We start from the raw sequence: 26,090 nt of genomic DNA, 5'->3' as shown, positions 1-26,090 counted from the left end.
GCTCAATTTACCACAAAACAGAATTTACAAATGTAAAATCAATTGTCATTAAAAGATTGCTTTTCGAATTTAATTTAAATGGTAATAAGTACTCTCATTGGGAGTACTTATTTACTAAAGGGAGTATTTATTTACTAGCTTAAAATGACTGGGGGAGTACTTTTTGACTAGGAAATAAGTACTCCGGGAGTATTTTTTTACAGGGAGTTATTTTAAGCTGCTACACCGGCTGGCTCGCCTAATAACTCTTTAACAAATACAATGATATATATTAACTAGATGTCTTCCTTCACAAAAATTCAGTAAGTTTTTAATGACGGTAGCCGGTTTTATTTAAACTGACAACAATTCATTTTTGCTTTGCCTTGATTTAACATTGCGTCATTTCAGGCTGGCAAAACAAACCTAGGCTGGCAAAAAGTACGCTTCACTGCGGAAGCGCAAGTTAGATATCTAGTTAATATATATCATTGAATAAATATAGCTGCGAAACTCGATTGTTTAACGTAAACTTCATAAGAATACTTAAATTTCTTGCAGCAAACAAAGACATGAATGTCTGACCTGTTCTGGAATGGGGAGAAGCTAAAAATTTTATTGATGCATACACAGGAGATGTGTGTCCTGAGGAGATTAGAGAATGGAGAGCTTTTTGTGAAAGAAAAGACATCTAAGCTTATGTTTGAAAATTACAATACGACAGGCTGGTTGTTGAAAAGTAGAATGAACACTGAACCTAAAGTTATTTCCCGAATGACTTCCTAAATTTCTTGTTCTGGTTTCGAAACTTATACCTTAAAAAACTCTTAAAGAATATCACTGTCTTGTGAGTTCTATAAAAGTTTGGACTAAATTTCCAATTGGGTTACACTAGATCTATGGTCAATTGCTGTTAATTCAAGAAGATATCTCCATTATTTTTCCTTCGATATTTCTTTCTTTAATCTTGCTATTTGTGAATTACTCTAGAAGTCTTCTATCAAAATGAGCAATCAAAAGGGTATTTATTTTCTTTACCTGTACTAACGATCTCCTACCTGTACTTAGCAGTAACATTATGCTTAGGAATAGTTATTCCTATTAAAATAAAAAATTTCTAAGAGTTTCTCAATTCCATCAACCCTTTAAACCCCCGCCCCCCACCCACCCCCACCAACACGAAAAGAAAAAATTAGCTTTTTAAACTTGTCGTTTCCAACTGTTGTTAGTAATTCAAGACTGTAAGATTTGATAATTAGGTGTATACCAAGTACTTCAATTTGAATTACGATAGTATTACCTAGCTTGCTTTATAGATGTCCCCTAAAAAATCCAAAATGTAATCCCGTTTTGTAGATAAAGTAGATATACGGAACAAAAAAAAATGAACCTGGAACATTGTGACAACGATTAGATAGTAGTATAGGATTTTTTTTTTTACTGTTTTTTATTGAAACATAAAATATTTCTCTTAATATATTTTATTTTTAAAGAATCCAATTTATAAATACATAAAATATCAAAAAAAACAAAAAAAAAAAAACAACAACTACATTTTACAACAACGAAGTTCATTATTATCACTATGCAAAAGGTTCAATAAAAAACAGGCAGCAAAAAACTCGAAAATCTTTGAATTTTATTCGTTTAAATTTGCTATTTCTCTCAAGAAAAACGTGCTCATGAACAGCTATTGAATAAAATGAACGTCACGTTTAAACGCATAAATAGTTCTATTTTAATAAGCTTCAGAAAATTAGATTTATTTTAAATGATTTATACAAAAAATTTTATTTTAATTCTTTATTAATCGTACAAAATCAAAAAACCAAACTGCGATGCTTATGCGTTTATGATCTGATTTTGTTACCTGATTTTGTTACCTGGTTTTGTTACCTGATTTCTGGTGATGTAATAGACGGATTTCCACAAATATACACGAAAGACTTACATACTGTAAATATCTGCCATTCAACAAAAAAAGAAATCGAATCTGTATCTAGGTGAGCATATTTAGTATTTATTGCAAGTACTTAAATATTAATTTTTTATTACTAAAAGATAGCTAAAAACCTAAAATTGAAGAATCCCCGGGAAAAACTAGAATTTTTAAAAAACTGCGGCGTTAAACTAAAGGAACCATAGGGTTAAAGGTCAGTCATAAGCTGACCGAATCAAGTGGATAAAATGCATTTAGTGTGGATAAGATGCACATTACAGATTATAACCCTAAAATATTTCGAAATCCCCATCTTCATTTTCGACAAATGGACAGTTTTGAAGATATTCTGCCCCAGTGATTGGCGTGATAAAAGACTTAGCTTAAAACTTGGGCGCTACTACAGTTTCTCCCCCCCCCCCCCTTTTTTTATTTTTGATTATGATAGAGAATTTTATGCTGATTCAGAAAAATATAAAAACATGGACCTGAAAATCAACGGAAAGTGCTCTATTTCGAAGTCAAAGTTGAAAAAAATCCCACTAAAAACCCAAATATTCGCCATTTTGAGAATATTAGGTTAATGATTTTTTAGCTGACAAAAGCAATACATTTATAGCATGGTTTTTACATTAAAAAAAGTCGTTAAAGTATGTTTATCTCGCGCAATTTTCGTGGCAATGAAAATAGCCGTTTTTTGATTTATTAGAGAATAAACTATATTGCAAGTAATGTACTTTTGTAATGAATTTTAAAAAAGAATTCAGCAGTTTTGTTTCCTAAAAGAAGAACTTTTGAAACTTAGTTCATAGTTGTTTTATCACATGTAAAATTTAGAAAATGTCATCTTTAAACCGTTTTTTTTAATAAAAAAAACCAGCGTACAATACAATAATAATTATTCATCAGTTTGTCTACATTCCCACACTCTACGTTCAACTTTTATTTGAAATCTTCCATTAATTTCTTTTCGTTTATTACACTTTCGTTATAACACTTTAAAATAGTAATGCGAAGGCTGATGGAAACCAGGTCTTTTTATTGCGCAATGTAACGGTAATTAACTTTCGTTAAAAATGAAAGCGTTTTGAAAAAAAATGGCGAATATTAGGGTATTTAGTGGGATTTTTTTCAACTTTGACTTCGAAATAGAGCACTTTCCGTTGATTTTCAGGTCCATGTTTTTATATTTTTCTGAATCAGCATAAAATTCTCTATCATAATCAAAAATAAAAAAAGGGGGGGAGAAACTGCAGTAGCGCCAAAACTTGTGTGTGTGTGTGTGTGTGTGTGTGTGTGTGTGCGTGTGTGTGTGCGTGTGTGTGTGTGTGTGTGTGTGTGTGTGTGTGTGTGTGTGTGTGTGTGTGTGTGTGTGTGTGTGTGTGTGTGTGTGTGTGTGTGTGCAGATCAAGCTCTACAGCCAGAAAACATTAACTCATGGCATATAGTTGGTCCTTTCAATAGAGGTTTAAGGGTTACTTGTTTCAAAAGGTTTTAAGGAAAAGTTTTTTTGATGAAATACTAATTATAGCTCTCAGGCTCAAATTTGAACGAGTATTTTTATTTTTTAGGGTATATTTTATAACTAAAATAAATGCAAAGATCAAAGACATTTGTCAAGAAAACTCGTAAAGGTGCTATTGTCAAAATAGTCCGCGAACATTACTTGCGAGATGATATATGGTGTGGGAGTGAGGGATGTAATCAATGTGAAAATGAAACTCCTACTCTTAGCTCTAAGCCTGACATGCCTTCAACTTTATGTAATTTTCCACATTATTTGATACTTGACACCAATGTTGTTCTTCATCAGGTATATAATAATCTTTTTTTTTTTTTTGATGTTTACTCAAATATAACATCAAGTTCTTCAAACTTTACCTAATTTTTAGTTTAGTTTTTTTAACATTAAAAATAAATTCAAAATATAATTTTTTTACATATTATATTTTTAATTTATTTTATATTTATCATATAATATTTTTAATGTTTTACAGATGGACGTTATTCAAGATGAAGTTTTTAAAGATATAATATTACTGCAAACCGTTTTACAAGAGGTTATTATTTTCATCCAATTGCTAGTTATGCAGAATTACATTCATGTTTTATGTATTTTTTTAAGACTGCTGAAATAATCTTTAAAAATGATAGTCAATACTAAATATAAAGTATTACTTTTTTTGTTGATTTTATTATTATTATTTATATCTGCAGGTTAAGCATCAAAGCTATACTGTATATAAAAGAATTCGTGAAGTTATAGCAATGAAACAAAAACGAGTATATGTCTTTTCAAATGAGCATCATATGTATGTTTTTTAAATGGCTATTTTATTTGCTGTTAAAAAAATATTTTTATCATTATTATTACTATTATTGTTGTTGTTATTTTAAGTGCTATAAAATTTTATGTTGTTGATGTTATTGTTGTTATTAACTTTTGTAAAGGAATGCAGAAATAAGAATACTTCTACTATTACACACCGATCCTGTTAATTATTCGTAGATTATTTTTACTCATTCAATACTGTCTAATACAAGCTGTTAATCTATGTATAAATATATGCATATCGAAAATTTAAAAAAATGCATTATAGCTCAAGTTATAGAATAGCTTTAATGACAAATGTTTATACAAATGTTTTAGAGACACTTTTACAGCTCGTCGGAAAGGGGAAACATCCAATGATTACAATGATAGATGCATTAGAGTAGCAGCTAGGTCTGATATAATAACCTTATAGCTCATTTTTATTTTTTTTTGTTTTTAAACAATTATATCATAGTTGCATAAAATCATATTGTATCAATCTTTGTAATAAATTTTTTTGTTCAAAGTTTTTTTGAGAAGCACATGCGAAACTTTGGTGCAAATGTTTTAAATAAAATCACAGTTGTGCTTTTAACTAATGACAAGCTCAATAAACAAAAAGCGCAGAGTGAAGGGATAAAATCTTTTACAGGTTTGCTTTTTCTTATTTCATAACTGTTTTGTATGTTACTTTTTTCTCAATGAGTAGTTTAAATTATTTGTTTTGCAGAATGTAGTGTAAATTTTTTTTTGTGTATCTTAAAGTTATTTAGAAAAGTATTTGATTTTGTTGGTGTTTTTTTTTTTTTTTTAATTTTATGTTTTGCACATTATAATTTCTTGGTAATAATTTTTGAAATAACATACAAGTTCTAAATAGCTTAAAATTTTTTATGAGAAAATATTAATAGTAGTTTAACATATGGGTCAAGAAGTCCTAGGTTTAAATAATGAAACAACATTTTTTTGTCAACATTTTTCTTTATTCATTGATATAGTCTCCTTTGGTGGTAAAACATCCAATACTTTTCAAACTTTTTGATACTTCTATCATAGAATTACTTATCATTACCTTCAAAACAGGTTTCAGTTTAGGCGATGACTTCCTTTTCTGAACCTAATCTGTTGCCAAAGAACATCTTTTTGAGTTTGGAAAAGAAGTGGTAGTTGCTGAGGGCCAGATTTGGACTATAAAGTGGGTGTGGAAACAATACAGAGCTCCATTTTTGCGATTGTTTTCAGTGACTTGTGATATGTTACATTGTCTTGGTGAAACAAGATTTTTTTCTTAACCAAATCTACCCTCTTTTTGATGGTTTTCAATTGCTCTAATAACCTTAAATAATGGTTACTGTTAATTGTATTATTGTAATTATTGTTTACATCATTATATTTTAATTATTTACAAAAAAGACCCATGCTTTAGGTTATTTACATAATAAGAAAATATCAATAAAGAATGGCTACATAAAGTTTGAGCACTTTTTAACAGGAAATTTTTAAAATAAAACATCAGTCCAAAATTTCATTTTATGTCTTAAATTAAAGCTGTGTCTTATTTATTAACTACATAACAAAAAATTACAATTGAAGGTTTCCTTGGAGGTATGCACAAATCTTTGTCTTGATACTGCTCATCATCTTCACACAACAGGTTCTGGAACTTTTTCACACTCTTTCTCCTATGATTTCAACATAGCATTGGGAGTTTTAATTACCTGTGACTTCTTAGACATGTATCCCTTGATAATTGCCCAGAAATTCTTGATCAGTTACTATTGAGGGCAGTTTTGAGGATTCAGTTCTTTTGGGATGAAAACTAACTCTTTCACATTCATCCAATCAATTGTGTGTTTGGCATAATTACAGGAGACGAGGTCTGGCCAGATGGTGATGGTACCATTATGGGACTTGACAAAAGGTAGCAGATGTTTTTGCAAGCACTCAGAGACATAACGTTCCTTTGTCATTGTCTGAGCCACAACTGCATATCACTTGCCACATCATGAACTTTTTACAAAATTTGTTGCACTTTTGAAACTTAAACTTGTTGTAAACACCAATTGCTTGTTTGAAACATAAAATTGGCAACCTGGGATCTGTTTTTAGCCAGTTTTATCATTAATGATAAGGCATCCATTTTGATTTGTCATCATCAAATCAAATAATTTTTTAGCCAAATTCTGTTTCTTATTGCGATTAGGTACTTTCATGACTTTAAAAGACTTCAAATTACAGAATTTACACACTTTCATCACGAATGATCTTGAAGTTCAATATCGTTTAGCTTGAATTCTGTCTGATAGGCTGGGGTTTTGCTTGAATGGTTGCTTTAAGTTCTTATTTAATTTCTTATTGAGGAATCCTTGTTTTCTTCTTTAACCTTTCTTCCATTGAATTGTTCCAGACTTCCAGAGTCTAGAAGCCACATATTGGACTGTTGATCAAGGTACTTTAATTGCCTTTTCGATTGAAGAATGTGATGCACTTGGAATCAAAATAAATTTGTGAAGAACTTTTTTGCAAGCTTTTTCTTGTTTCGACAGCGTTTTAAAAATGATGAAAAATTTACAATACTTTATTTTTTCAATAGCTAAGACACATAGCTTTATTTTAAGACATAAATCAAAATTTTAGACTGATGTTTTATTTTAAAAATTTCCCGTTAAAAAGTGCTCAAATAATGCATAGCCAGTCTTTATTGTTCTAAAATAAAGTTTCGAGCACAAAATTTCTTTATGGCGTTTTCCCGAAACAAATTAAAATTTTAATTTATGAAAAATGATGTTACATCATTGTATAAGAGAAAAAATGAAAAAAAAGTTTAAAAACTGTAAAGAGATTCATTAAATCATAAACTTCTACTTTTTTTAAAAACTTCTTTTAAGCAATAAGAATAATAAATTGTTCTGACTAAACTAATCATTATTTGTCTTGATTACACTATGGTTACTTATTATTTGCCTTTATTGCATCATGAATTAACTTAAAAAATTTTTTTTTTATATACTTTTACATCAGCTTGAAACTATACGTAGATTAAAGTTTTGGAAATTTTTATTTAGATCTATGATTGAATTAATTTTTTGTAATTTCTACGTTCAATAATTGTACATCCTCCCCAAGAAAAATGTGTTCTTCTTTTTTCCTTTTTCATGAAAAGAGAATGTATTGTTAATCAATAAATAAGTTTTCAAAGTTTCTTTAAAAAGATTTTTTTAAACTGTTGATGTGGCCATTCAAAAGTGATTTGCAATAGTCCCTAATTGTAACCAAGGCACTAAAGGTTCTTCTGTCAAGATTTTAATATTATTCATGCTTTAAACATCAAAAATAGATGAGGATTCAGAAACTGTTGTAGTAACATTAAATTTTAACAAAATCTTTTTTTTAAACATGAATTTAAATTTTATCAATATTTCAAATGTAAAAAAACAAACACTCAACTATTTTATTTACTTTAATTTTTATTATTTCTAGTTGATGAATATGTGAAAAGTTTAAATGGATATTCCTATTTGATTGACAAATTAGCTAAAGCTGTATACTTAGAAAAGGTATGCAATAAACTTAATTAAGTTTTAAGGTACCTTGAATATTTTCAACGTAACATTTTTTTTTTCAAATATCAGCCACAATGCTACACTTTAAACATTTTACTTTAAAATTTATAATGAAATATTTAGTTTTTAATTGAGTATTACAGAAACTTTTTTTTTCAGACTGAAGGAAATGCTATCTTTCCAGAACATTTACCACTTTCAGATATTCAAAGTGGCATAAAGGCTGGAAAATTTCTACAGGTAAAGTTACTAACTTGAGAAAAATTATTTCTTCTCAGTGTGAAGAAGTATCTTATCATTAACTAGTTGGTTTTTGTTTTAGGGAACATTTTTTGCAAGTAGGTAAGACTATAAATTTTTATTGTAGTTTTTTTTTTATTGTAACTTTTCCTGATATCTAAAATAAAAATGGTCTGTGTTTATGAGTTATAAAGAACATTTTTTATAGGGAAAATTATATGGAAGCTACCGTTCGAGTTCCAGGTAGAGAAAATGAGGTAATATTATGATTTATGCTTTAAGATTATCATTGTTTTTGAATGCTTTCTTTTTTTTTTTTTTTTATTGGTTGTGTATTTTTATTAAGATTTTCCTGCAAGGGTTAAAAAATTTAAATCGTGCAATTCAAGATGACATTGTTGCTGTGGAAATTTTGCCTGAAACTGAATGGGTAGCTCCATCCTCACTTATTCTTGAAGAAAAAGATGAAGAGCTAGATGAAGAAGAACAAGATAAGAGGGTTGGCTACAAGCTATAACTTTCTTTGTTTTTCATTCTTCTAAATATTTGTTTTTATATTTTATCAGTTTGGTTCTCAAGTATGATTAACCAAGACTTATCCATTTTTGTTTTATAAATTTTTAAAAATAAGTTCAGTTTTTTTTGGGGCTATGAACTTTGTTTGTATAAAATGGCATCATTGTTGTTTAAATGATGCAAAAAAATGTGCATCATTTAAACAACTGCAAAAAATGATCTTTTTTTAGGTGTACTAAAAAAAAAATTTTTTATTCACTATTGCTGCTGTTTAGAAATTTAAATATAAAATGTAATGAGAAAAATATACTTCTATAAGATTTTCAATATTTTTAAATTTAAATATAAAATATAATAAGAAAAATACACCTCTATAAGGTTATCAAGGTCTTAAGTTAAGTAAAAAGCAGAATTTGTAAAATGTTTTTTTTTTTAATTTTTTAGTTCTGAAACAAATTGATGTTGATGTCTTTAATAATAAATATGTAAAATAATTATAACTTTAATTTTGGGTTTAAGTTTAAAAAAAAAATGGTTTTGAATTTATTTAGATTGAAGATGAATTCAAAAAACAAGCAAAAAAACACCTCAGAGAAACAGGAAAGGTTTGTACTTTAAGTAAAATAGGATGAAATAAAAGTCAGTTCCAATTTCAAAATATTGAGTTAAAATCTGGTTGAATTCTCAGTTTAAAAATTCTTTGTTTAATTTATATATAGATTGTGGGGATTATAAAGAGAAATTGGAGGCCTTACTGTGGTATACTGTCTCCAAATGGAAACGCAAAAGTTAGTTAACTTTTTCAAGATCATAGTTTTTTAAAATATTCCTAAAATTTATTGTTAACTAAGTAAATTCTATTACAAGTTTTTTTTTTCAGGGTTTGAGGCATATGTTTGTAGCTGCAAACCGACAGATTCCCCGCATTATGATTGAATCAAGGCAGGGAGAACTTCTTCAGCAAAAGAAGATTATTGTAAGCATAGATGGATGGCCTAGAAACTCCAGATATCCTTTGGTAAAGTATTTAGTATTGTTCAGACATTGCTCTTTAAAAGTTTTTAACATGTGCAATTATTTGCTAATTGTTTATACTTAAGTAATGGGTAAATATACATGCTGCAACCTATATATGATTAAATATAATGAAACTGCTTTTTTTTATTATTATTATTTTTGTAAGAGATTGTTTAATACTTAGCAAATTGCCTTTAGGGTCATTATGTAAGAGATTTAGGAGAAAGTGGAGATAAAGCAACAGAGAAAGAGGTGTTACTCCTGGAGCATGATGTACCTCACCAGCCTTTTTCTCAGCAAGTTTTAGATGATCTCCCAAAACTCCCTTGGCGTATTACAGAGCAGGTTTATTTGTTTCCTTTAAAATGTTTAATGAATATTATTTTTTTTGCTTGTAAACTATCAAACAAAGAAATTATCAATAGTTAAAGTTGGTTTTGTTATTTTGGGTTTTAAGGATTATTTAGTGCGTCATGATTTACGTGAACTTAACATATGTAGTATTGATCCTCCTGGATGCACAGATATAGATGATGCATTGCACTGGCGACCTTTAGAAAATGGAAACTTTGAAGTAATTTTATGACAATGCATAATAAATTTACTATTAATCCAGTTTTTCCCAACAAATTCTATTACTTGCTTTGAGGGTCTGAAATTATGAACCATAAAATTTGGAAATGTTTACTATTATTAGTGTGGAGTACACATAGCTGATGTTTCACATTTTGTAAAGCCTGGAACTCACATTGATGAAGAAGCTAAACAGCGTGGTACTACTGTGTATCTTGTTGATCAAGTAAGAAATTTAAATGAGTCTTTACTTTAGAAAAATTAATTTCTCTGAATCTTATAATTGCTTAAGAATAAATTTTTCTAGATTTAGTTATTTTTAATTTATTTATAATGTAAATAATAACTTTTGAAAAATATTTTCTTAGTTTTACATGTTTGATCCGACACATTGTCTGTATTCTTTGAAATATTTTTTTGTTTATTAGCGAATTGACATGATACCAGAGTTGCTAAGTTCAGATCTATGCTCACTTCACGAAAAGGAAGAAAGGTATTGTTTTTAATTTTTTGAAAAATTTTTTTTTTTTCGTTATAAGTTTATATCACAGTATAGTGTTTTGTTTTTTTTAGATTTGCTTTTTCTTGCATATGGGAAATGACTCGAGAGGCAGAGGTTGTTACTGTTAACTTTGTAAAAAGTGTAATTTGCTCAAAGGTAATTTTTTTTTATGTTTTAGTTATTTTACCTATTTTTATTTTGTAAAAATTCTGTTTAATTATTTGCTTACTTTCTAAAACTAATACTTTGTTATTTATTGAATTAAGGCTGCATTAACATATGCAGAAGCACAAATGATTATCGATGACAATACTAGAGTAGACCCGATTGCCATTTCAGTTCGGAATCTAAATGAGTTAGCTAAAAAACTAAAAGCTAAAAGAAAGGAATTTGGGTATTCTTTATAAAGAAACATTTTTTAAAACATTTATCGGAAGTTTTTTTTGATATATTTACAAGAAATATTTTTTAAAATATTTTTGATACATTAATGCAGTTTTTGAAACTTTTTTTTTTACAGAGCGTTAACATTAGCATCACCAGAAGTTCGTTTTCATATTGATAGTGAAACCCATGATCCTATTGATATGCAGAAAAAAGAACTAAGGTTTAAAGTGTGATTTATACTTGCTACAGATTTATTTAATACATTGTTTTATTTACTCAAAAATATTACTGCAAACCTTAAGATTTTTATAAAGATAGTGTAGCAAGATTTATATTAACTTTCTTAAAATATGAAGAAAAAGGTCTGAGAGTTTATTATTGTTGTGCACAGATGAACCAGAAATGAATTGTTGCAATTGCATTATTTTATCTCCTTTCTCATCAACAACAGAATATTTGTAACTGGACCTGCAATTTTACTTTTTGCAACAAACCTGTACCAACATGCACTTATTTTTATGCTCATCCTGTATATGTTGGTATTTAGAGATACTAATTCTCTGGTAGAGGAATTCATGTTGCTAGCAAACATTTCTGTGGCAAAGAAACTATATGAACACTTTCCGCAGCATTCAGTTCTCAGAAAACATCCAACACCTTCTGCAGCAATGTTTGAGACATTGATTAAATCAGCTGCTAGTTTGGTAAGTATGCTGTATTTATTTTTTTCCCTTTGCTATGAAGGTTTAGTTATTTTCATAACTTTTTGAAGTTCACTTCATTCTAGAATGTACCTATTGATATATCAAGTGGAAAAAATCTTCAGAATTCTCTCGATGCTGCAGTCTTTGAAGATGATCCTTACAAAAATGTAATGCTTCGAATTCTCTCTACTCGATCTATGACTCAAGCCTTGTACTTTTGTTCTGGAACAGAGAAATTTTCTGACTACCAACATTATGGTCTCGCTACCCCTATTTATACACATTTTACTTCTCCAATTCGAAGGTCTCTATTTTTTATGTTTCTTATATATTTGCTTGATACTGGTCAAAATTTCTATTTATATGATTCCTGTATAGATATCCTGATGTGATGGTTCATCGTTTGCTTGCTGTAGCATGTGGAGCTTATCAGTCAAGTTCAGATTTGCTGAATAAAACAACCGTACAGGTTTTCTCTATTATATTTTCATTATTTCAATACACTGGTCAACACAATTTATTGCTACCTTAAATTTAGTGGTTGTTTTTTTTACTAAATTTGATTCTCTGATTTTAAATCTGGCTTCCTTGTCTATCACATCAACTTTTTATTCTACAGCATGTTTTTGTTTTATGATTAAATAGGTAATAGAAAAAATTAAAATTTATCAATTGATTTCTCAAGGTAGATTAATAAGTGAAATAGGTTCAAAACAAAAGTTATACAGTCAATTGAACTGAAATAAACAATGAAATGCTGGATAGCATCATATGTTTTATCTATAAACATGTTATATATTCATGGAACAAATTTCCACTTGCAAGAGCATCTTGAGTGTTTCATGCTCCAACACACTTGTTAAATACTCCAACGGTATTCTGCCGTCATGTGTGTCCCATTGGTCTTGATAGTTACTCTTTATCACTTTGAAATCTTGATGAAACTGCTTGTGAATCATCAGCACTTATGTTGTTAAGATTATCAGGGAACTTATCAAGATGGCTATTGATATCTTGCATCTAATACATATGTTTAGCTTGCATCTTCCAGCGAAGGAAGTTCCTTGAATATAGGCATTGGTATCTTATCTGAGTGAAGCACTGGATGATTTGCTGAAGCCAGAATTGGGTAACTTATGTCTTGTTTTCTTTGTATAACCAGAAGTCTTTGTGAGACAGAAGTAACAATCATCTGCACGGTTTTTTGGCTCCTGCCATGTAATAAGAATGATAAATGTTAGTCTTTTTGCCCATTGAGGTAAATTTTCAACACATGGTTTACATACATTATACAAGGCCCATGAGTTATCCTGATTACCCAAATTAACCTTAAAGTAAGCCAAATAAGCTCCTTTGACAAAGTCTCTATTGTTCCTTCTTTTACTTAGTACTGTAAAATTCCCGCAAATTTAACAAAAGTTATCTTAAGAACTCAAAAATTTCCTTGATATTGATGCCATCATATTGAACTGAATGTAATGATGATAATTGCAATCCAATACAATTGATAATTCCATTGGGTTGGTAGTGGCGGCATAGTTATAAGTGTGACCATTCAATCCAAAGATAGTTGAGGTATACTCTCATTGGTTAACCGCTAAACTTCTGATTGACTTTGAGGGGGATAAAGTAATAGGTGCCACCTAAAACCTTAAGTAGCCAAAAAGGCAGAAAATGCTCATAGGCTGCCACCACTTTGGTAGAAGCTTGTAGCTCCTTGAAACTCATCCTCACTCACTGCACGGTCAACTTAGATGGAACATAGTCCACAACCACAACAAAAGCCCAATCATAAAACGAAAGCCCAACCATAAAACGAAAATAGTTTTCTAAAACATGGATAAATATGAAAATGCCCATAAATAAAAAACTTTATGTGATAGAAAAAACTATTGATGACTTAGAGACCTCCAATTACCTAAAAACTACTGTCAATCAAAAAGTTTTTTTGTTGATCATTTTTATCTTTAAACTTTTTTAAAATGTTTGCACAGGGTCTTATATAATGATAGAGCCTTAGAAAAAATGGGTCTTATGTAATAATGGGGTCTTTAAAAAAATGCTATATTTTCTGCTCTTTGAAAAGTGAACAGTAATACTCAAACTACCAAGTTGTACAATTATGCTTTAGTTATATTATTAAATAATCATTTTTAAGGAAAAATTCTTGAAACGTATCTCTGTACTATCTAACCGTCAAAAATAAAATGTAACGGGTTTTGTATGATTTGACGTTTGTTTATTTGTGCGATTTGACGTTTGTTTATTTAAAACTTTCAAAAGTTTTGAGACTTTTTTTAGGTTGGAGTTTTTTTTTAGGCAATAACTTCGCATATGAATCATCGTCATAAAATGGCGCAGTACGCTGCTAGAGCATCTATCAATTTACATACTCAAGTGTGTATAGTTGAAAATATTTACGTTTTGTAGAATATCGTTTTCTTATAATAGATTTTAATGCAGATAGAAATTCTATATATTGCTTATGCTTTTTAACACTGTAGATATATTTCAAAAATAGAATTTGCGACGAAATTGGCTATGTCTTGTTTGTAAGAAAAAATGCACTTCAGATACTTATACCTAAATACGGACTTGAAGGCACCGTATACCTATCAGCTAGTAAAGATACAGAGAGTCCCTTTAAGTTTGATGAGGAGGTGATTTTTTTTACAAATGATTTTTAATTTGATATTTTTGTATGGCCTTTTCCAGAAAATTCTAAATATTTTTAGAATATTCCCTAGAAAAAATTATACAGTTGTATTATACAAGACAGAAGTCTCTTCGACTGTTTAAAAGACAGACAGAAGTCTCTTCGACTGTGTAATCTGTTTTAAAGAATGTTCTACAAATATTGAGGTTGATAAATCTTTATTTTAGGCGCTTTCTCAAACTTTGGGAAATATAACGATCAAGGTTTTCGATAAAGTCATAGTTCAAGTTAGTATAGAAAAGAAAACTATCCAGACTTCCGAAATGCAACTGAAGCTGGTTCGTCCCGAGGTGTGTTTATAAAAAGTTTCTTTTTATACATTTTCGTTTGGGTTGACTTAGTGGTGGAATTTAAATACCTGTAAAGGTGGAAATTTAACACGGGGATTCAAAAGTAAATAAAAGATTCAAGATTGCTTTTTAATTATTTTTAGATTCCTGGTTTGTCGGTACCTGCAGTTGGCAATATCAAAAAAATTGCAAATGAAGAACCTGTCACAAAAAAGCTTCGTGTATCATAATCCGAATTTTAAAATGGCTGCATTTATCAGCTGTATATATTTATTTCTTTAACTGGATTAAGATGTTTGAAAAAACAGAAAGTTCCAACCTATCTTGATTCCGGGATACTAATAAAAAAACGTGTTGTAAAATATCTGCTCAATACGAAATCTAAAACAAACGCAAGATGATGATATCTAACAGTTCAAGTTTTTACTTGCTTATCCGTTCAGCTAAGCGAGGCAGATTCAACATTACTGTCAGTATTATTCATTTGTGTTCAGTCAACATTTTCAAAAAAACTCTAAAAGTACTACTCTAGTTTAAAAATACTTTGACATTGATACTAAGACGAACTAGGTCTTTATTTTATATTTTTAGACCTTAATCGAAAAAAAAAACATCTAAATCTATATTTTTGTTGGTACGATATTCATCGCCATTTATTCCAACATTTGTGTCTATCAGAATTGATCTGTTTAACTGATCCTTCTACGTCCTGATGAAACGAAAAATTCTTGTTACTTATTTAGCTCTAAAATTCGAGTGTATTTTAAAATTGACTTCCTAAAACAACGTTTTTCAACTAGTCAACAATATGAAGATAAATTTATGCTTCGTTTTGGAATCTCGTTTGTTTTAGAGCTAAAGAGTTCTATCGTGGATTCACCTCCAAAATGTCAATCACTTGATGTAGTTATTCCAATAGGTAAACGGACTATATTGACTACTAGTTGGCTGTTTCTCCCTGTCTATCATGTCGCGATTAACAGTTTTTCTGGGATTAGATTGTTCATTAGTAGCTTCAGTGAGCGGAGGTAAATTTTCTTGATCTGATGAGAACATATTTGAAGTATGCGCTTCATTTTCAGAATCGTCATTCATTCTTTCGAGTGTCTCTTTAAGCTTACTTTGTTGCTTTGATGGCAAAGCATCTCTCCTTGTTGGATTTATTGACGAACTCGGTTTGTTGTTATTCCTTCTCTTCTCGATTTCTCTAAGTTTGTTCTCAATAACATCAACTGAAAGCGGTTTTTTAATTGGTTGCGGACTCTGGTTACAGATTACTTCGTTTTGCTTTAGTGATTGAATTTGCCGTTTCATTGAAAATATTTTCGGAGCCACATTAGACAGCTGTTCGCTAGACTTAACGCCAATTAACAAAGAATGCAATTCCTAAGTTAAGAAAAACATAATTCAAGATTAAAGCAGAACTACTATTTGATTGTCAGGTTTTCATTAGAGAAAATGTGGAAAAAAAATGTTAAAAACCTGAGCCAGTTTCAATATTTTGTCGTCTGTTTCCGCTTTGTGCATGATAACTTCTGACTTCTTGATAGCAGTTTGAGCAATTTCTTTCACTTTGGAAATGTACTGTCTTAGTGAAACTCCGTTGTCTATTTTAATTACCTCTTCAGCTCTCTTGGAAAAATAACTTAAAGCGACTTTGTTTTGTTCTTCGATTTGGTTCTCTATCACGCTTGCCCACTTTAATGTTCCTAAAATTATTCTTTTAAAATGCAGAACTTCTTTTTACAACGATAGATTCATTTTATGAAAAAGTATGTAAAAATTTCGTTACCGTCTTTGGCTCTTCCAAGGTAAGATAAAGCATTATCCATATCTTCCATAGTGCAATTTTCCAGGAAACCTTAGATAAATTTAAGTCATAATCTTCAATCGAGTAACTTTAAACATCAACAATGTAACATCTTAAATCTTGTACTATTTTTCTCTCTTTTACTCTCTCCTCTTCTCTCGATGTTTATCAATAATTTTATCAATTAAGCAAAACTTACAATCAGACTTTATTTGATCATCAATCATCCTGAGATCCGCTAATCTTCTATTTTTTTGTCTGTAAAACATAATTTTTTCTTGTAGGAAATCCTCTGTAAACTCTGACAAAGGATTTATAATGTCACTGTACCGATTGACGCTACTTCGTAATTGGTCACAACTCGTTTTCTTTTCAATTTCTAAACAATTCTTTTCTCGTTAGGCAAAACAAAAACACCTTCAAATGATCAGAGTATTGCATAAAAGTATGTCTTTAATGCATTTTGCCTCTCGAATATACTTTTAAAAGTACGGAGAGGCTTTAAGCCATCTACAATGTACAGAATTTAAATATAAACGTATAAAAGTAAAAAGTATAGATTAATATGAATGTATTTTAACAGATTTACCTTTTACAAATGGTTGGTTGTCTGGCGCTGCATCATTGCTTAAAATTTGGTTATCCCCTGGAGCTTTATCAAATAAAGGATCGTTTGATGGTGCAATTTGCCATAACGATCTTTCCTCAAACGCATGAATCGTTTCATCATCGCTCAAAGTAAAGCGAGGCAATTCACCAAAAGCCAGTTTCCTAAACTCGTCTTCCTCAGGGCTCCAGAGCAATGGGCTGAAAAAAAGGAGACCAGCAAACTTTAAACATCAACCAATAAAATTTCTTTTTAATGAACATTTTACTCAACGCTACCTTCTTTGATCTGTTTGGAATGATCCATCGGTTGTTTTATCAATTTCTTTTGTTATGTCTTGTCTTTCTCCATCAAGGTTGCTTAGCAACATTTTTACTTGCTCTAAGTTTTTACTAAACTCGAAAAAACCCGGATATAAGTTATCAGCGATTCCTTCAGCAATATTTTGGTCCAAATTTCCATCTAATGCTGCCTTCACAGCAAAAACCCTGGGTTCTCCATGAAAAGTTCCATTTACCAAGAGCTTTATAAGAGATCTTTCTGCATTGTCAAGGCTGTCTTTGAAACATATTCCAGTAACATCTATAGACTTTTCAACTTGAGCATCATTTAAAAACTTTGATATGTCAACGCCTACACGAATTTCTTTATTTACTTTTTCTAAACCGTTCAGTGTCGAATCTACAAGATTGCGTGCGCGATTGACGAGTAATCGAGCGTCTTGTAGCGATCGTTTGGTATCAGCCAATGAGCTCATTAGTTTCTGAAAAAAAACAACAGTCAAATTCGCTGTATGTCAGTTTTTCTTTAAACAATATAACAACGTGATTGTTATTGTGATTATGTTATATAGATATATTATTGTGAATATTCTTAGTCTTTAATTTTAGCTTCAAGTTTCAACAAAACTAAGAATCCATATGAAATTTAAAAGTTTTCATTTATCCTTATTAACACGAAAAATATTTGTTAACCTGAAGTTCAATTTGTTTATTGTTGGCTTTAACGTTTTCAATGACTTTTCGACCAAGGCAACGAGTTATACAGTTAAGGTCAGGTATTTTATGACGACAAGAATCCCAAAACGGAGCACCAATTGCATTACGTCCTCCAAGAAGAATACCTCTTTTCTTCCAAGTAGGTAATCCCATACAAGCTAAAAAATGTTAATGAGATGTTGAAAAGTAGAATGAAATCCAGATCCATATGTAAATGATGATTGTTCATGGTTTTTGATTTTACTATCTATTTTTAAATAAATTACAATTTTTTTTTTTTTTTACAACAAATTACATTTTTAAAAACTTACAATCTCCGCAATCTTTTACACAATGTCTTCTGATTCCGTTCCTGAGTTTTTTCATCACTTCTGCCATGCTTTTTATATCTCTAGTATAATCTGCAGATTTTTTCTTATATTTTTCAATCATAGATTTTGTTGTTTCGTAAATATTTTCTGTTGTGGTGACACGCTCCTCTGCAGATATCAGAGTTTTTTTAGTTTGCGTGGCCGTATTTCGCAGAAGATTAAATAAGGAATTTTTCACGTTGTTATAAATTGGAAGACAAGCAGCCAACTGAGAACAAAAAAAAAAAGATTTTAAAACAAAAGATAAACTTACATTTTACTTTCTTTTGTTCTTTACATTAAAAATTTACAAAAATTAAAAATCGAAAGTTCTACTTCATGACCAATTTTAAAAATTATATTTTTTATACCTGAAAATCTGCATTTTGGATGCTTTCTTGGAAAGGTGAAATTAATGAGACGTTTGTTTTAATATTTCCTGGAAGTGAAGCAAATGTTGTAGTCGAAAATCCTTTGTCAGAAACTTTGATGGCGCTAATGCGTGAAAAACCTAATGTAGAGACTTTCCCTACAATAACTGCAGAGTTTGTTTGGGGATCCATTCGAATTAACAAAGTAGGTCCATTGGATACTTTTGTTTCTGATCCGGATCGTTGCTTCAATCCAGCTCGCACGGTTAATAGACCTTGATTTACCCCGATATCTGGTAGCCAGACCTCAATGAGCAGTTGCGTTTGATGTTGAAGAAATTTGATTGTATAGTCAGCGTTTTCACCCAATAAACGAATGCGACCGTTAATTTTTAACTCACCTTTGTAATGGAAATCAGAGGAGTTTAAATCTCTTCGCTCTCCTGCCATTTCTCCTCCCAATTCATCATCTACAGAAATTAATTGCGAAACAATTTTTTTTATCAAAAATTTAAATCATTATACCTTATTATTATATAAAATAATCTTAAAAATTGTAATGAAAATAATGTTATGAATACATTTTTGGACAAATGGGGCTCATTTAAACAAACTGGCGTAACACTTTTAATGAATGTGACATTCTGCTTAATTCTTGCTGCACATATTAACGCATACATACTTTCTTTATCGGACTGTTCGAATGTTACAATTGCTTCATCCAGAAATCTTGCCTGCGATTGAAATCGAAGTAACGGCTGCTTTGTACCAAATGCAGATGCCAGCTTTTCAAATGAAAGGTCACGAATTTTTGCTCGAAATGTATTTTTAGAAGGATCTTGTAAATTCAATTTAAAGTTTGCTATTGCTTCAATGCCTAGAGCGTCATCCGAAGTCTTTCCAAGTACAAGTCGCCCAATCATATCTTAAAGATATAAGTTGCTATAAAATCATCTTACTTGTTTCATGAAAAAGTAGCATTTTTACAGCTGATTCCAAATAAAAATTACGTCACTTTCACCCAAACTTGAATCATGTATAAAGCAAATTTTTTTGGCTAAGTTTTGAGAATTTATATAGTACAGAGTTGTTAGTGGGTTGGGTCAACCCATGGGTTGGGTTGGGTTGGGTTAGGTTGGGTTGGGTTGGGTTGGGTTGAGGAAGTATAACCCACTGATAACCCACGCCTTAGCTGCATTTTCATTGTATTTTCGCCGTTTCACCGTTATGTTTATTTCATTATTTGCGCTTAAGATTTAACGGATTTGCTATCGAATGACGCAGTTTTATTAAAGCCAACCGTCGAAATTCGTGATGTGACTGACGGCATAAAAGATATATTTGAAGGTATGGAGAAGGTTACTGAACTAACTATGCAACTAGTAGTTCCGTCTTACTACCTACTGATTAAGCGGCTTCAACCTGCACCAGGATTGACAACAGCAGCAGCAACATTTCGGCAAAAACTCATTAAATACTTAGATTTAAAGTTTTGGACATCTATTAAAGCAATGCATTGGCTATCTTGTTTCCTAGATCCCTCTTTCAGAAATTTTGCATTTATACCTAATGTGACGGCGGCCAACAAAAGATTTAAGCGTGACTTGCTCAATGACGTCAATCAGTGGCTTCTGGCTGAAATGCAGCCCGCTGCTACACAAATTGCCAGGAAAGCAGCAGCAGAAGAATTGATGGAACAAGGTGTCCAACTCCAATTGGAAGCGCCAGCAAAGAAGAGAAGAACGGACCCGTTTGATGAGCTGCGAACAATGCAGTCAACGCGAGATCGGCCACAGACGCAAGACGCGCAATTACATAATGAAGCAACAGTGCTACAGGAGACTTGCCAACATGAACTGTCCAGCTACAAGAGTCTTCGTGTTACTGCTGCGTGCAAGAATCCCGTAACCTTCTGGAAGGACAACGCAGCCGATTATCCCATTCTAGCAGCAACATCTCGCAGACTATACTGCATATCAGCAAGCTCTGCGCAGTCAGAAAGAGACTTTTCTTCTGTTGGGCACTCCATTACAGACACAAGGTCGCAACTATCACCGGCTAACGTAGAAGCTATCGAATTAGTACGCTGGGGAATGCAAAATGACATGTTTCACTAATATAGTGCTCATTTATGTTAAAGCTGTTCTTTGTTAGTTTGCTTACTAACACATATAGTGACAGTAACTGAGTAACAACATATTATTTGTATCTAATATGGTTGTATAGGCTAGAATGTATTAAAATATCGCCAATTTAACGGTATAATTATACATGTTTGCATGCACTCCGTGGGTCAACCCATGGGTTGGGTTGGGTTCATGTGGCAGTGGGTTGGGTTGGGTTGGGTTCAATTTTCTTAACCCACTAACAACTCTAATATAGTAAACCCAAATTTGGTTAGTTTATATAATTATATGAGTTGTATAAATAAACTCAAGTTTATATAACTTATCCCCTATAGCGTTATCAAATAAAGGATCGTTTGATGTATATATCAAAAATTGGTTAGGAAAAAATATATATATATACCAAAAGTGGGTAATGGTAGACCAGGTTCGAAAGCAGCACTTAACGAGCAGTTATCTAGATGTACATTGTTTAGTCCAAATGGCTCCTCCCAGTTGTTTTGTGATATCATATTTAATTTTAGCTGTCCAGTATTATCGACACGCATGTCGCCTGTAAATATCATTTCGAATTTCATTTAATGGAAATAATATAATTAAAAAAAAATATTTTAAACATTATCATAAATATTTATAGAATGAATGATAAAAAGTAAAAGTTACAAAATGTCACCTGAAAATGGAATATCTACACCGCGAGGATTCATAGATCCAAACACGTAAAACTGAACTCCATTATCAACAACGTCTGCGTGGAATGTGACGTCTTTCATTTCAAAGGATTTTGACATATATAGCGCTCCATCAACAGCAGCGCTCAGTTTCAGTTCGCCATTTTGAATTCCTCCATCAAGATGGAAAGCACTTCCGTGCGGCATTTCCGATGACAAAACTTTGCAAAGAGAATCACCTTTACACAAATTGTAGTCAGGTCTCTTTATGAGTGCTCGTAAATGTACTCCTAACAAAAAAATATCAATTAAAGTTACAAAAAGACTCATGGAACATTTGCAGTAAATCCAGCATACGCAACAAGAATATAAGAATATAGAAAGTTGTTTACATATATATACAGTTTAACGTAAGAATATAAAAAATTGAAGATCCAATGAAGTATAAAAAGGTTACAAAATATTACCAGGTTGTACTTTGGTTTTTGCTAAACCCTGCGATTCAAATTGAAAATCTATCGGTCTGTTCAAAGGACTAACTATCAAACCTAAAAATGAAAAGTTAAATCCTACTTATCTGTGGCAAGAAGCTCAGAAGACTTTGACAATAGGGTATTTTTTTATTTAACATTTAACAAAGCGCATTTCTAAAGTTTTAGTTTGTATATAAACTAAAAATTAAGTAAAGAAATCAGCAAAGTATTACTGAGATTTTTCACTTGCCTACGTTTACACCAGTTGCCCAACTTCTTCTTTGAATCTTTTTATCAAGCATTCTCCCGAACACGTTGTCCATGTCAACATCTTTAAACAGCAACCCCATAACTACTTCACCATCTGAATCAAGCTCCTCTGTAGCCACAAATTCAATTACTCCTTCTTCAACACCAAAAACCGCTGGCTTGCCTGAAAACCTTCAAACAAGATTTACTTTATTTAAAATAATGAATAATTGAGTCTCATTTATAATTAATGTATATTAAGTTTTGATTTAAATTTAATGGTTATAGGATTCCTTTACCTAATTATATTTCTTTTTGATAAACTGCCACTAACTTTAAAATCTTCAATCACAAAATCATCTAAATGATATTTTCTGAGATCTGAGGTCAAGTAGCTTTTTTTTTTGTCTAACAGATTTACAAGAAAACCCGACCTGATGGAACTTGGTTTGCTTGAAATCACATATTGTTCATAAAAAGATGTTAAAGAGATTGGTACTGAAGTATTTCCAAGTTTGCAATCTCCTTTAGCTACAAAATTCCATTTAGACGACTCATCTCGTGTTAATATGGCTTCAACATCGCTGAGGACCATTAGAGAACCTATTTTCATATTTTGAGGTGATTTAAAATTAACAGTAATAGATTTTTTGTCAACATTGTCTACATCGTAGGATGTAATTTGAAACTGAGTTTCACCAAGGCTCATTGTGTTTGTTGGTAGACTCATTTCCTGACTTCGTTGCGAAAATAATTCAGGTATATTTCCTAAATTTATTTTCAAATTATCAGGAAAATCCATATGAATTTTGTTCCCTTTTACTTCCATGTTGATCAATGTGCTTTCGGGGAAACTTTGATTACTCAAAACTCCGCTAAAGGATTCCGAAATAATTTTCTGAATTGGAAGTTTTGCTTTTACTGTAAGTCCCTTGCGTATTGTTCTTCCTGAGCTAAATAAAGCCCCGACCTCTCTATTAAAGTTATCATCTTTTACTACAAAGAGTCCATCAGGCGAAATACCTATAGCCATGTCTGTTTTGATATCGCTAAACAATGGAATGTTTGAGAGATCTAAATTCAGTATGCTTGACAAGAAGGTTCGATACATTGCACTTTCAAAACTAGCGATCAAACCAGAAACTACTTTTCCTAAACGAGGCTTTTGTATGATTAAGTACACCCAAGGCTGAGAAGGAAAAATAGATGCCGGACTTTTAGCTGATGCCACAAACTCAAACGCACCACCGCTATCATATAGTCCAGTTATACGAGGATTACGTAATGATGATGACGTTAGTGTTGAGAGATCTGGCGGTAAATCTTGCTGTGAAATTTCCGCTTCAGTGAATAGTTTTGTAAACTCTGGGATTTCTAAATCTGAAGTACTCATCTCTATTTTAAACAATGTGGTACCAAAGGGTTTTTCAGCAAAAAGATTTAGACGACGATTTCGATAATCAAGATTTAATAAACCGTTAATTTTTAAATTAAAATTTGCCATTGACTTTGGTTGTTGTTCATAACTAAAATTTACCATAACTTTACTTGATATTGTTCGTAACCTGTTTGGTATTACATCGAGAAGCTCTCTACATATCAAATTAAAGGACACTCTTCCCTGACATCGATCAATATTGAATTCTTTAACATCAAATTTTCCGTGAACTATGAGATCGTTTGACGCTGCAGCCAATTCAATAGCTGGAAGTAATCGAGTCATAACAGCAGTAAATGAGGCTTTTCCGCCGCAGGTTTCTGGATTAACCTGTAGTTTTGTTGTACAAACACTCGACGTTGCTTCAATAAAACAGTCATGTAGTTTGAAAACTTGACGGTTGAAATTTCCTGATATAATTTCGTGTATTTCAGGAAGCTCAGTAATCTCTGTAAAATTAAAAATATAAAACGAGGCGAATGAAATTTTGAATACATAAACAATATTTTTTTAAAAAAAGAGATTTCTCATGAGACATAAAAACGACATATCTTATGAGACATAATTTACAAATGAAAGAAGAAGTTTCTCTAACCCTTTTTATGATCAGAAGAACTGGTTAACATAATTGGTGCCTTCTGTTCCCCTTGAAATTCAGCAATTGACCTTGATTTACCTGAAATGGAGTCTTGTCGTTTTAACGGATGAATTGACGGATGAATTATTTGAGCTTTTTGAATCTTAATTTCTTTTGGTTCGTTGTTTTCTTTGGATTCATTATACTTGGTTTGCGTTGCATAAACTACGCTATTCTCGTTATGAGTGAGTTTTTCTTGCTTATCCTCTTTTTCATCTTTAAATTTTAGGGTGTGATGTCCCTGTTCATCTATTAGATTTGGAGCCATACTTTTAGAAGATGTTGTTAGTACTAAAGGATGCAAGTAATTGTCATTTTTTGTCATATTTTTATTTTCAGTAGGTTTGTAATTGGAAGGGAGAGTTTGCATTTCATGGGAATTTAGTTTTGATTCTTTCAAGCTACTTGATTCACTGTTAGGAGTTTTATAAAAAGGAGAACTATTTTTTATCGAATGTTTATCATCTTTTTTAGTTTGGTTAAACTTTGAAACACTTGGTTTTTCTAATCTTTGCTTTCTGGTTTCTTGTTCATGCTCAATGTTTAAAAGTGGGCTGTATGATTCTGGCAATTTTACGGACCATTCGGTCCAAGCAGTGACTTGTTGTTTTTTATCATTGTCTTTTCCTATATAAGAGAAATTCGTAAAATGCTGCTGATGATGCAAGGACAACTCAGGGGTATTTAAAAATTTAGTAATCCCTACTGTAGGTCTGAAACTAAATGAGGCTCGTTGTCTCATTTCTGGATCATGTATAGTGATATCGTTAATGGGATGCTGGTCCAGCTTTTTTATTTTCATAGAAACAAATTTTTTTACAGGCCGCTCATATTGTGACAGTTCATATTTTAAAGGTGATATTTGTGGAATACTCCATACGCTAGCTATTTCTATTAAAAAAAACCCACAAAGAAGATAAAATTTGGTCTTTTGCAAATACTATTACAAAAAAAAAAGGAAGTTAGTATGTAATTGTATTTATGTTAAAAGATAAGAACTTTTTTACAATACCTCCACGTTTTTCGTGATGGTGGGGGTGTCTTGTTTTTCGTCTCATTGTGCTAACATAATCTTTGTAGAGATCATTAAGAGTCCAGCACGATACGCCATGCAAAAAGAAGAAGATCACATAGAGAAGTTTCATTATTTAAAATACATATCCAGTCGATAGTTAGTAATAGTTAGTTCTTTGCAATCTCTATTAAATCGATGAAAATATATCGATGAAAATAATCGATGAAATTAATCGATGAAAGAAATTGAGCACAGTTACAACTTTGAGTATTTTTAAAAAAAAGCACAAACAGAAATTTTATCGGACTATTAAAAAAAAAAAAAAAAAAATTTAAAACATAAAATGAACTAAACTATTTATAACCCGTACATATATGTTTATACTTAATATAAAATATTGATTTCTCTATAATAAAATATTTGTTGGCAAGTATTAAATGATTTTTAATATGCAAAACAGGCGCACTAGCTGTATGAACACTACTATTTTAACTTAATGATGCGTGTGAGTATGAGGGGAGAAAAAGAAATACAAAAACTAACTTGGGATAAACTCAAAGAAAGGATTTAACTTTAACATAAAAGTCGAACAGATATCCTCAACC

General features: G+C 31.0%; 2 protein-coding genes across 4 annotated transcripts; one reads left to right on the top strand and one right to left on the bottom strand.

The window, feature by feature from the left end:
* The first annotated feature begins 1,594 nt into the window (after positions 1-1,594).
* LOC145187220 (exosome complex exonuclease RRP44-like) lies at positions 1,595-15,051 on the top strand. 3 transcript variants are annotated; one of them, XM_090079401.1, is made up of 28 exons: positions 1,595-1,982; positions 3,490-3,731; positions 3,916-3,978; positions 4,136-4,230; positions 4,569-4,643; positions 4,760-4,884; positions 7,713-7,789; positions 7,955-8,035; positions 8,118-8,137; positions 8,244-8,292; positions 8,382-8,534; positions 9,103-9,156; positions 9,271-9,339; positions 9,432-9,569; positions 9,767-9,913; positions 10,026-10,142; positions 10,266-10,367; positions 10,570-10,634; positions 10,715-10,799; positions 10,910-11,037; positions 11,164-11,250; positions 11,578-11,734; positions 11,818-12,038; positions 12,113-12,203; positions 14,054-14,131; positions 14,239-14,394; positions 14,618-14,740; positions 14,884-15,051. In XM_090079401.1, the coding sequence occupies exons 2-28, from the start codon at positions 3,513-3,515 to the stop codon at positions 14,968-14,970; spliced, it is 2,862 nt and encodes a 953-aa protein (XP_089935527.1). In that variant the 5' UTR covers positions 1,595-1,982; positions 3,490-3,512; the 3' UTR covers positions 14,971-15,051. The 3 variants fall into 3 exon arrangements, with proteins under 3 accessions (XP_089935527.1, XP_089935529.1, XP_089935528.1); XM_090079402.1 differs by lacking the exon at positions 1,595-1,982 and adding an exon at positions 2,995-3,092; XM_090079403.1 differs by lacking the exon at positions 8,118-8,137 and having other exon boundaries at positions 8,230-8,292.
* A 157-nt stretch (positions 15,052-15,208) lies between these two features.
* Positions 15,209-25,719, bottom strand: LOC145187199 (uncharacterized). Its single transcript, XM_080063525.2, has 17 exons — positions 25,483-25,719; positions 24,429-25,361; positions 22,695-24,282; positions 22,397-22,587; positions 22,141-22,221; positions 21,676-21,963; positions 21,406-21,555; positions 19,559-19,801; positions 18,877-19,346; positions 18,467-18,734; positions 18,132-18,313; positions 17,436-17,920; positions 17,140-17,357; positions 16,750-16,929; positions 16,533-16,601; positions 16,223-16,449; positions 15,209-16,126 (listed from the first exon to the last, which is right to left on the bottom strand). The coding sequence occupies exons 1-17, from the start codon at positions 25,613-25,615 to the stop codon at positions 15,635-15,637; spliced, it is 6,198 nt and encodes a 2,065-aa protein (XP_079919651.2). The 5' UTR covers positions 25,616-25,719; the 3' UTR covers positions 15,209-15,634.
* Between the last annotated feature and the right edge of the window lie 371 nt (positions 25,720-26,090).

This window comes from Hydra viridissima, unplaced genomic scaffold (assembly GCF_058129835.1).
Source record: "Hydra viridissima isolate aposymbiotic clone 2 unplaced genomic scaffold, HvirCarnegie_v1 scaffold_2, whole genome shotgun sequence".
Taxonomy (NCBI): Eukaryota; Metazoa; Cnidaria; class Hydrozoa; order Anthoathecata; family Hydridae; genus Hydra; species Hydra viridissima.
Note: the sequence above shows the minus strand (reverse complement) of the source record. Positions and strands in the feature narration are given on the sequence as shown.

Excerpts from the sequence above, each read along its gene's own strand:
- LOC145187199 (XM_080063525.2), bottom strand. The coding sequence starts at position 25,615 with ATGAAACTTCTCTATGTGATCTTCTTCTTTTTGCATGGCGTATCGTGC. Across the intron at positions 19,802-21,405 it reads TCTACCATTACCCACTTTTG|ATATGATTGGGCGACTTGTA; the intron begins GTATATATATAT and ends TATATCTTTAAG. Across the intron at positions 16,930-17,139 it reads CAACCAACCATTTGTAAAAG|AAATTGAAAAGAAAACGAGT; the intron begins GTAAATCTGTTA and ends AGAATTGTTTAG.
- LOC145187220 (XM_090079401.1), top strand. The coding sequence starts at position 3,513 with ATGCAAAGATCAAAGACATTTGTCAAGAAAACTCGTAAAGGTGCTATT. Across the intron at positions 9,340-9,431 it reads CTCCAAATGGAAACGCAAAA|GGTTTGAGGCATATGTTTGT; the intron begins GTTAGTTAACTT and ends TTTTTTTTTCAG. Across the intron at positions 14,395-14,617 it reads CCTTTAAGTTTGATGAGGAG|GCGCTTTCTCAAACTTTGGG; the intron begins GTGATTTTTTTT and ends TCTTTATTTTAG.